This window comes from Lepidothrix coronata, unplaced genomic scaffold (genome assembly GCF_001604755.1).
Source record: "Lepidothrix coronata isolate B3197 unplaced genomic scaffold, Lepidothrix_coronata-1.0 Scaffold110, whole genome shotgun sequence".
NCBI classification, from domain to species: Eukaryota; Metazoa; Chordata; class Aves; order Passeriformes; family Pipridae; genus Lepidothrix; species Lepidothrix coronata.
In genome coordinates, this window is record NW_016690290.1 from 209794 (window position 1) to 221941 (window position 12148).

The following is a 12148-nucleotide window of genomic DNA, read 5'->3' on the forward strand; positions in this document are numbered from 1 at the left end:
TCAGCACATATAAAACCTGCTTTTCCCGTTCAGAACAGGTCAGAAAATCATACCACCTTCTAAATCCTTAGAAGACTCATTAGTCTAGTCATCACAAAGTCTGAAAGCTACAATATCCAAAAATTGCACTTGCTCTGTAGTAGCTGGAAGATCTTCAGGCCCACTTCAGTTGTGAGTTACACTACAGCAGCACTGGGCTATTTCCTCAGAGTAGCTATATCTAAAAAACCCCAATTGGATGATCTCCTGGTGCCAGTGAACAGAACAGAAACGTAATAATAAAAACCCTCAAAATATTGCCCTCACTGCATCGACAATTTCCCCTGTTGTTAGCACGCTCTCTGTGATGCATCATCAGTGTCTAGGCCAGCTGCCTTAAAATATACTTTCTTTCTCAAATCATCCCCAAAACTGTCCCCACAACCCAAAAATTCAGAATCCTTTGTTTTCTGGGGGCTTACTTCTTACCTGGTAAGAAGAACACTGACATGCTGTTATCAGTCACCAATATCTTTTAGCTGAGCAAAAAGATTAATTTAGGGACAAGCAGAAGTCACATTTCATTGCTGCCATCCTTTCGAGCCTTCTCCTCACAAGCAAGAGAAATGGTCTACTACTCACATGGACACTAACAGCTATAATCCCAACTCTAGCTTCTTGTTTAGGATATATCTACTCAGAGCCTGCAGCTCATCATCTGACCTGCTCTCCAGATCTCCAGGATATTGTATCTCCAGGATACAATGGATCTGGACTCTAGAAAAGTGATTTTAGAAGGATTTCAGAGGTAAATACCACACACAAAATACATAGCATTTTAAGGAATCTCACAGTTTATATTCCCAGGCATAGATTACTTCATTGTCAGTAAAAAATAAGCAAAAATGACTGTATTTCTAAGTTTTTGCATTGTTTAAAAAAAATAGTCCTTACCTTTTCAAGGACATTTTAAATTAATGCTATTACTACAATTAATATTTCATGTAGCTTGTGTGGATTTTCACAGTGAGGTCTACGATTGCACAAGGAGTGCATTATATCAAACAAAAGAAAGACACACCTAATGCAATGGGAACGAGCCCCATATTTTTAGAGCACGTTTAAATAAGAATTCATTGGACTAAGTTGTAGCAACAAATGTTATGCTCCAGATAAAGCTCAGACTGTCCTTTCCTCACTTAACCTCTCATGCCCTGACTAGAGATGAGGAAGCATCTCTTCCTTGCCAGCCTTTCCACTGTCCAGTTCCACCACCTTTAGATTTCTCTCCCAGTAGATAGATCCTTGTGTGTCTGCCACCCGTGATGAAGGCAGTCCCCAGAGACCCCAACAGTGAATTAACTCAGAAAGCAGCACCAAACGATCTTACTCTTTCTGACAAACCCACAAGCTTCCAATGCAGGAAAGAAAGCTAGATTCTACTGCTACTCCATTGCACACATCAGAGATTTTTCCAACAAACCCACAACAGTTTTTTGGAGCTTCTGGCACAAAACTCCTGTAAGTCTCCCCCTCCCCAAAGTACCATGATATATTTCACTCTTCCTCTCCTCAGTTATTCTGCTGCTTCCTTCCACCTCAGTCCTGTTCTAGTGGTAAGAAGAAATACAGCAATGTTTCCTTCATTTTGCTCTGGCATACTTTTTAATATTATTATTTTAAAAATACCCAAAGATTTTGAAGATCTTTGCATACGGATACGTATTTTAAAAGCCTGAAATGCAAACATTTTAAGTTATTTTAAAAGGGAATGTACACACACAAGTGACCCATGGGAGTAGCACATTAACTCTTTCCCTATCCCCAGCAAGCAGAAAATTAAGTGCTGATAACAGAGGATAATTAAAATCAAATAGCTACAACAAAAAAACTTTCAAAAGTTACAGTGCTGTAACAGCCAAGCCAGAAGGTAGGGGCCAGTACAAGAGATTGGTATAAACCAGAACAACTGCACATTCGTCAGGTCTGTTGTAAAAGCTGCTCTCCCAAACGAAAAGCAATACAACATGTTGTCGGTCATATTTTTACTCATTGCTCAACAAGAGCAGGATGTCCTAGAAGGTCTAGGAGCAGTAGAAGGCCCTGTTGAGTGTTCCCAGACTTCAAAGCAAAAAAAATTTACACAGACAATTCACGTGTTTGAACGTTAAGGGCTGTGGGAGAGAGTGTTTGTTTAATTTTTTAAGTAATAGAACTATTGATATGCAGCCGCCCCTCCCCCAGTCACTGCTAATTTCACAGAATTCTCTCTTGAACAAATTAGGCAGTCCCAAATTGTGGCAAGTGCTAGAGCAACTCCAGATCTAATAGTAAACATTAAAAACCTCTCCCCATTTCATACTTCTTTCTATACTATGTACACTATAGCCTGAGTGATTACCACGCATGGGATCCTCTACAAGGAGAATTCCCAAAAACTGTCAGTTTATGGTGCTCAACAAGACCAAAGGAAACGACCTGAGAGATGTGGGAAAGGCTGACAGTGATAACAAGCCTATATCATCCATTTGCTCTTTCATTGCAAGGGGAATTTAACACGTATGGGCTGAATCAGAACATCAGACATGGGCCTTAGGTGAAGGGGAAAAGAACATGTCAAATCTGGTTCTCCCCCTGCTGAGCTCCAGCTCCCTGTGAGGATGTGCACAGCCTGCCCTGCAAAGGCAGCCTCAGGAAGAGGGCAGTCGCCGTGTCTCTGGACATCTGGCCCCCACGCCAGGACATCTAGCAGCTGTGGATCTGGAGTAGGCTGGAAATAGGATCAAAACCAACAAGAACAGCAAACTTACTCTCTGCCAATAGTAGTTTACAACCCCCAGCAGGGAGGAGCTGAACGAATAGCTTGAGAAAGTCGCCACCTCTCTGAGGGAAACGCTGCCAATATCGAAGTCATTTCACCAGACACAGAAACCAGGAGCCAACCACAGGGCTAAGAGCAAGTAAATCAATCAGCAAAGCACAACCGCCACACTCGGCTCTACAGCTGGGAGCATAGAACCATCACAAGCAAATGCTTGTCCAACCGAGGCTGCAATCATGTGTTTTGCTACCAAATTTAATCAGTTGTAAACCCCTAACGTTTACACCCCTACTAGTGTGTGTTTTCCATTCTTAAAGCCAGAAGACTGAAGAGTCATTTCGCTTTTATTTTTAGTCCCTTAGTTTCTTATGTTCTAACACAGTCTGTTCACATCTGGGTGACACTTTAGCCATCTCTTTGCCCAGTAATTTCCACTGGATTTCTATTAGATATTGTATTAATTTGTTTTCTGTAGAGTAGTTTTGAAAAGTTTATTTTTTTCCAGCTAAACAGACACAACTGTGTTTTTCACAATTTGAAATCAATTTGTACATTTCAAAGCAACGGTATCAAATATCAATGAACACATAGAAAAAAAAATAAAAACAGGAGAAACAAGAACAAAATTTAAAAAAACCCCAAGACACACACAACAAACCGAAGTCAGTAGTTTCATGGGCAGCATAACAACCTCCGGTTTTAAGACGAACAAGCACCAGAATGCTCACTGGCGTTCGTATGCAGAAGCTTCTCCTGCAGTTGGTAACAGGGAACTCCCGCCCCAAAGCACCGTGTTCCAAACCCCCTCCTTGCGAAGCCCGATGGAGCGGGGACATCTACTGGCAGCAAAGATTAGCGGGGGCAGGAGAGGCCGAGCCAACGGTTTAAATTTAAACCAAATTACATCCACCGATGCTCCTGACAAATCTAAAAATTCCTAATCCTGCCATTAGATAAGGATTGCTAAAAAAGATATTTCAGCAAAAGATATTCTCTCAAAGACACTGCTAACATTAAATAGACAAATCTATATCAGTACTCTGGTAATGTTTACAGAAGGGAAGGCATTTTACTTGAACTCTTTTTATTATCAGCAAGCACACAGAAAGCAACATAAAACACCTATTTTTTAAAAAATTGGTTATTTAAAGGAAAATTATTATAATAACGCACCAATAAAAGAAATGGCAATTAGCAAGTCTAGACTAACGTGCCATCATCTTTATTTGAATATTCACATTTCAAATGCACATCCAGCTAAATAATACAATAGCCCTCACCTGATTATATAAAAAGAAAATAGGAGGGAAAAAAAATCAGGTCCTTGGTTTAGTTTGGATTTTCTTTTTAAAAATCTGTAAAACAATTGGATCTAGAAAGGAAAAATTTTAAAATTTACTATAGGCAAACCTTGGCACAGATCAGGAATTTTCTGCTTTAGAACATTTCAAGTCATCTTTAGATGCAATCAGCTTTTAGCAGATACTGTAAGCAGTTGGCTGAAAATTCGTTATGACAGATTTTGTCAAATACAGTTCTATACAAAACAGAACACGACAGATTAAACTCCCAGCCTTGCAGTTCATTTTAAGTGACTGAAATAAAACAAATATTGTTTCAAAAACTAAGGAGCTGAAGAGCTTTTTTTCTTTTAAAAAATGAGGAACTGAATTTTGCTAATAAAAATTCATTAAAAATATCTTAGTTTACAGAAAGAAGCAAAACTTATAAGACTGCCTAGAGTAAGTCTGCTCTGCAGATGGAGAAATTCCAACGGCAAACACCTGATTCAGAAGCACAGCTGCAACTACTGAAATAGAGAATAGCCATTTCTAACTCTTCAGTCTCTGCTCATCTCAAACAAAAGTAATAGGAATAAACTATCTTTCCTATAAGCTGGGCAGGAACACCCTATGGGATGGTCCAACAGAGAAATCATTTCTGGGTAAAATTATCAGTATCAAGAGAACAGGAGCAGAAGTGAGTAAAGGAATCATCTTCAAAGCAGCAGTATCAGAAGTATGAAACTAGGGAAATAAATACAAACAATGCTAATTTCATTTCTCAATTATACAATATGGCAACACAAATGCAGGTAAGTCATTTTGCTGTTTGCAAGCACGGAAGAAGCTTCTTTTTGATAATCAAGTTTCATGGCTGTGAGGACCTTTTCTTTAACAATAGTAAAAGTCAAACGATAGTTCTTTACCAAACTTCACTTCTTGGGTGAAAAGAGTTAAAGCTTAATGCTTTCTGTATTTTTGATATTCTGTTAAACCACACGCATGTAAAGACAGCAATCCCTCTGATAAGTCTTTGTAACACAGCATAGTCTAAAAATTCAATCTCAAGGAGTAAATGCATTCATCAAAGAATAAAAAATATTTAGGCCTTACCTCAAGTTCCCAGCCTTCCCCAGAGACAGAAGCCACCATCCAAAGACATTTGATGCAAGTGTTTGTCTTCCATTTGTGAAGAACTCCTGGATTTGGAGCCAGCTCATGGGCTATAAGGCCTCTACAGCAAAATTGCAGGTTATCAGCCCCCAGCCGGCGCTACCTGGGGCTCATGCTGCTCACAGAAGTGCAGCTGAGGTGGAAACGTAAGCACAGCTTAACTTCCAGCAGCCACCTGCCTGACCTGAGGGCTCCAGCCCTCGGAGCAGTTCTGCCTCAGCACAGCCCCGCTCACCCCTGAGGCACAGACCCTGCCGGCACAGCCCAGCTCACCCCTGAGGCACAGACCCTGCGGGCACCGGGCACAGCCCCGGCCCAGGGAGTGGTGGCTCAACGGCGGGATTGTTCCTCAGCTGAGGAAAGGAAACTCCAAACGCCTCCTGCAGACGCGCGGGTGGCTGGGGAAAGCTGCTCCCGTCCGGGGGTGAGCGCTGTGGACACGGCGGAGGGAACCACAGACCCTCCGGGCCCCTCCGCCCCTGGAGCCGGACCCCAGGAAACCTCCCCGGCCCGGGCAGGCCCGGCCTTACCACGGGAAGGGGGAACAGGCAACCGGTACAGGTTTGATCCCACGGTGGGTGCCTGGCTGGCCCTGCCTCCCCCTCACACACCCACCACGCACCCCAGCAGCACTTCAGTTTGTAACTGTTCCTCCCCCCTTCATTCCCTTCAGTACAAGCAAGAACGTCAAAGTTCGGAGCAGGAGCACGCCCAGGTCGGGGCTGTTGACAGACCCCACCTGGGGGTCTCTGCTCTATCCAAAACGCTGTCACCGCTCTTGCAGTCATTTTACTCAGATAACTGCTAAAAACTGGATACTGCTCCCAAGTCCTGCGTGTTGTGTTTGGTACACGCACAAACATGAAGCCTGAAACATCCAAGTTCACTTTCTATAACTAGTTTCCACCATCTCATGCTAAACAGGCATTGCAACAGCAGTTGGTGATGGTTAAGCCTCTTCTTAGTAGACAGGCAGATACACATTTTGCACATGGCAGAGCCTGTTTGCAATTTCCATTCATGTTACCATGGGACCGTATTTAAAAAGCAGAACTGCCATTATTGTCGACTAATCCAGAAAGGTGTTAGAGGAGTAAGGGGAATCTGTGTAAATCATGGCTGATGTTACTTGAGGTGTTCCTCTGCAGCCCTGGCTCAGCTTGCCAAGGAAACAGAAAAACACAAGTTCCATGTGTTTTTTTTAAGAGAAAAATAAGACATTTCAATAGATTGCAAAGCCACAACTAAGATGTGACCAGCTGGACCATGGCAGACTGTAACAGTCTTAACAGACGGACTATGTAGGTCCCAAATTTTTTAAAAGGGAGAAGCATTCTCCTCCAAGGCACATGGGGCATGTTAATTAAAATTATGCAATCCTTTCTACTATTCAATTACTTTAAAAGTAAGGCTTGTGGCAGATTTCACAAAGATAAATCTTAGAAACAGAGTAATGCAAACAGTTCTACTTTAAAATAATGTAAAAGCTTTTCCTCCAGTCCCACCCAATTGTGCTGAAACTTCCTTTTGGAGATTTTAATGATGAAATGGCATCTGGCATGAGATAATTCTGACTAGAGAGAAATAAAACATATTATCTTTACATGATTCCCTCCCCTTCTCCATTTTTACAATAAAAAGGCTGACTGGCTCCATCATAACTTAAATGTAGCATTTTGGGTTGCACAGAAAAGCGAGTGACCCATTAGGTCAATTAAATCCAAACATGAACACAATTTCAAGTTCAATACTTTGTTTCCTCTGGCAACAGAATGAGAACACTAAGCATGTAAACAGTTACATCACCGTTGCCCAAAGAGTGTTCCACTACAAAAGAAACATGCCTCATGCACATTTCTGGCTTACCAGCACACTCAAAAAGGAAAAAAAAAACCACAAGCAAAGTCATACCATTCACTCAAAGTACAAATGCTTATCTAAATCTAGAAGAGAGAAGTGTGTAAGACGTTATTTATCAAAGAATGATGCTCTGTGAAAATACATTAAACCAAAGCATACATTAAACCAAAGTTTAACGTACTTCCAAAAGCCAATGCACATAGTAAGCATCTCTTTTATTTGTTGTAATATAAAGAAGCATACATCATTCAGTTCTTTAAAGTACAACTCAAATTGTACACTAACAAAAAGGATCAATTCAGACATCCATGAACATGTCAACAACAGAATTCATTACATTTTGCTCTGCTGGTATTGCACTTGGAATGGTTTTGAAGTAAGGCACAGTAAAAACAAAGTCATTTAGTGCTTCTACAGCAGATGTCTTTTTTTAAACACATGCTACATGACATAAAAGTACTTCTAGCTTATGTATGTACACACGGGAAAAAGAAAAAAGCATGCACTAGAGAATTCAGATTCCAACATATCTTGTTGTTTCATAATATACAAATAAAGTAGTTTAAAGATGTAAACAAATTGCATGCACATAAACTAGAGCAAAATCTTTAATACAGTATCTGAAAGCTATTATGCTTAAATAAAAAAATATAACTTATCAGTACTCAGGTTTATGTGCCATTTTTGTCCTGTAGAGATTAAGTTTGTGGCTGGGGGCAGCAAGTTATGGGCAGGCAGGGAGGGTTTTTCTGATTTTGATGTTGGTTTTATTTTTTTTGCTTTGCATGTTGGCAGCAGTACACTGGTAAGAAAAACAAATATGGCTTTTGCAAAACAAGGTCTAATGAAAACATGAAAAAGCAAAATTGCATTTGGGGTCCAGCATCCTGATATTTTCCAGTCAAGAACAATACAAACCAAAAATCAATATGATCTACACTTTGAACTGGGTAAGTCATGCATTCCAAAAGACCTTCCTAAAGACATTTAAACTCTACAAAAAACAGGACACTTTGTCAAGTGTAAACTCTTAAAAACTAAACACAGAAGAATCTGAATGACTCAAGCTTCGCTTTCCACTTCAAATGCTACTAAGTTTCTCCCAAGGCTGCAATAGCTGAAGTGCTGTTAGACTGTCTTCAGAATTAACTACATGCCAGGAGTGGTTTACTTATTTTTACACAAGTACATTAGAAATTAAGTAAATTAACTGCATAATTTTTGCTCTCACTTTATCTTTGGCATAGGATGCACCATTTTTCAAATTAAGTACAGGACATTTACCACTCTGCATTCCAACTTGTTATGCTGAAAAGGCACATTTGTTGCTGCCCAGGTGGCAAGGGAAGACTTCTTATTTTGCAAAAGGCACGGTGTTGAGTGCGACATTCTCTCCTCATCCCCCAGAGAGAGGTTAGACCAGGTACAATTCTACACAGCGGCTTCCCAGGAGCTGTCCATTTTTCTCAGCCACTGCTTTCTTAGCTAGATCCAGGCTTGGAAAAGTCACCAGTGCCTCGCCACTGGGCTGGCCACTAAAGTTGTAAAGCATGAGGATGGAATCTGCTTGGAGCTGCAATGGTACAAGAAGACAGAAGAAAAAAACCTATAAAGACCAGAGACCACACCTGGAAATGCAATTTTTAATGCTGCACATCTGGTTCACTCCACTCGTGTCTGTGGTGAAAATACTCTGGATGTTGAGAGTGGGAAGGAGGAGAAGGGATTGAAGATTAGAAGAATTCAGCTTTTAGCTTGGCAAACAGCAGTAGCTCTTGTTCTGCTGGTGTGCTGAATAGAACAGACATAATTCCATGCAAAAATTTTGCTAGAGAAGCAATTGAAATTAAAGGTTGATAAGAAAATAAAGACGTAGATGTTAATAAAAGGTAAATGGAGCAAGAAAGTCCAGGCATTCAATGAATAGTTCTTGTACTATGTGGACTACTGGCCAAGTGACAAAGGATATATATAAGGCATGTGAATACTCACACACAGTTAAAAAAACAAACAAACAAACAAAAACACATACACAAAAAATAAAAGAGCTGCTACGAGTTCTGTGTTGGGAGGATGAGCTGAACTCAACACAGGCATACAGCACAAGAAAGATTTTTCATAAAAATGAAGTAAAATTTGGTGCAGTCCAACTGAAATAAGTACTTATTGCAATTTTAACAAGGTTAAGAAAAAGCAGGGTAGCAGATGAGATTATTTAGTCACTGGAGTTGATTTACTTTGGAGAGCATTAGCCCTCATAAAGTCTTAAAAGGTAGTTCCAAATTGCTGAGTTCAAAGCAGACATCTGTCTGCCCTGTTGTACTCCATCCATTTCCCATAACATGCAGGAAGTACTTCCAAGGTAAGTTTGGAACCCCTGTTTGTTGGATAGAAATGAATATCAGTGAAGTTTCAAAACCAAAGGCTGAAGGATCAAAAGCTCAGCATACAAGGTTAATTTGTTGGAGAAAACAATGTCAGACAAAACCATGCTGGAGAACCAACCAGTTTTAGGAGTATTAACCCAATTCAAGTTAGGTTCATGTGACATATGTCCTCTTGAGTTTATAAAAGGTTAAAATATTTAAGAGTTTCGCTTTTGTAGAATTTGTGTGCCTGGTATACTGTAAGAAATAGAATTCTCAGTTATTACCAAGAGCAGTTTCTGACAGCTTTACATTCAAACATATGGAAATAAAGCAAGTACATGCCAGAGCTTCACTTACCCAAACACTGAGCAGGCAGTACAAATATTCTTAAGATATAAGCAACGGTACACATTAGAAACCAAAAGCATGCATAAGACAGTTAGTACAGACTTTGCATTATTTCTTCTCAGGTAACTAAAGTTAGCCAAGAAATAGCATACAGAAAGAAATTCAAAGACAAATAAAAACCCTCATGTCTAAAGCCCAGTTCAACTTTGGAAGTAATCTTGGTTTATTTCAGAATAACACTGTGCTCAAAGAGAAAGTTGAACACAGTTTGGATTAAGTCAGAAATCTGAGCTAAAAGATGCTCTACTCCAAACAAGCTCTGTTGTTAATCCATATGGGATGAAGTCATTTACCACCAGCCCAGAACAGAAATTTAATATTGCAGGTTAGAGTCAGCTGAAAACACACATGGAGCACAGTTAGACTTCTAAGCACAGAGAAGAGCTTTAAAAACATAGTTTATTGGTGTGATACCAATGTAAGGATCTGGAAATTCAGGTTATAAGGGTTGCATAGAAAGCTAGCAGAGTTTATGCATTCTGCAAGCAACATAATTAAAAGAGTTAAATAAACCCCTTCAGTTTCATTTTAAGACACACTAGGGTTAAGTTCTTATTCATATGGATTTATAGAGATAGAAATAGATTTCCTTTATGCACATATGTGTTTTATAATTAGATTCAGATTCAAAGAAATATTTTATCTGGATTTTTTTTTTATTCTAAAAAGAGTGGTATATGTATAATACTACTTTGAGCCACTTAGAATTCAGGATGAGCTACTCTGTGAATTAGTCAAAGACTTTTTCCATGCCATACATAGTAGAAACCTACTGCTGATCTGGTTTTCCAGTTAATCACCAGACCATGCAGCCTCTAGTCTATCTGCTCCCCAGCAGATCCAACAGTATCATGAGAAACCAACTAATTTGAAAATAACTGAGTTGATGGCGTTTATGTGGAAGTACCTTTGTCTATGAAGGTAATTGTCTTAAGGCACAGTATTTGATTGCCATATTTGTACTAAAAGTTTGTTGTGGTTTTCTTTCTTAAGGAGAAAAAAAAATATACTGACTAATCAGTAGCATTTTGAATGGAATACAATAGTACTGGGACATCCAGTACTCCACACAGGCCACAACGAGTTCTTAAAAAATTATGTGTTAGTGCCAAATATGCAGGCAAGTTTACTGTTAGCAAATCTAGTTAATTGCATCAGAAAGTCACTATACCCAAAAAACCTCTCCTAAAAAAATAAAGTAATAGCTCACATTGCATTAGGGAGATCAAGAAACAGAAATATTAATCTCCAGCCAGTTATATCATACAGAAAAGACAAAGCCAGAGGTCTGGGGTTTTTTGCCCACAACTTAGTGTGTGCTTTCTAGCAATAGAAAGAAAAAAAATCATCTTCTACCACTCTACTAAAAGTAAAATATTGGTCTGGAAGCTTTAAATGAGAAACAAGCACTAATAAACCCTGCTGGAAGTTTAACACACCATCTGAGCAGAACCAGGCAATCACACTACCTCCACCACTGCTCCCCCAACCACGGATCACAGTGGGCCCATTTCCTTAGGTTAGTTGATTTTTTAAGCAGAAGGACTAATGCGAGGATCCCAACGCAAGCTAATAAGGGGGGAAAGCCACAAGAAAAAAACTTCTATCACCAAGCCCTTCTTTCCCTTCCCATTCACTTCTGGAGACGCAGGTTCTGCCAGTCATATCTTACCTTCTTCAGAAGTTACAAAGAGTTACAAACAGACCCACTCTTTCGGTGCTTGTAACACACTCCTGGCTTGATCGCTCAGCTGAATCAGGCCATTGTAGTCATCGGGTGCATACTACAGTACAAGTGTGACACGGAGAGTCAGCAAGAGAAGGAACAGTCCTGCTACAGCAAGCCACACAGATGATCATTTGCAACCATAATTAAGAGCATCAGCTATAATAACTGGCAGGAGACAGTGAATTTGACAGATGCTATTTTTACACAAGATAAAAAAAAGTACATCAACTGTATTACTGGTCGTAGGAATAGATATAAAATAAATGCTTGTGGGGAAAATTCTGAACTGTATTTGAACTGTTCCTTATTGAGGAAGGGAAATAGCTCAGATTATGAAGTGCTCCTTTTTTTTCCTTCTACTCATGAGATGGCAGCATCAGGTAACCAAACTCTTCAAGTTTGCATGAGCATGATGACACCTCCAGTAATGGCTCTCACTGGGACAGATGAGCATCTCCCAGCCTGCACACTGAAGTGGGGCATTGGTAGAAGTGTATGGATCTCATTCAGACCTTTTATGTACCCA

General features: G+C 39.9%; 1 protein-coding gene across 4 annotated transcripts in view; it reads right to left on the bottom strand.

Moving 5' to 3' along the window:
* Positions 1-7318: 7318 nt before the first annotated feature.
* ESRP2 (epithelial splicing regulatory protein 2) overlaps positions 7319-12148 on the bottom strand; it is a 179431-nt gene continuing 174601 nt past the window's right edge. For 3 of the 4 annotated variants that reach the window (XM_017824396.1, XM_017824394.1, XM_017824395.1), the window contains 2 exons: positions 11566-11677; positions 7319-8689 (listed from right to left, as the gene is read on the bottom strand). In XM_017824396.1, coding sequence (XP_017679885.1) covers positions 11588-11677 — 90 coding nt within the window. In that variant the 3' untranslated portion in view covers positions 7319-8689; positions 11566-11587. The remainder of the gene's footprint in view (positions 8690-11565; positions 11678-12148) is intronic. The other variant, XM_017824397.1, reaches the window with a different exon arrangement.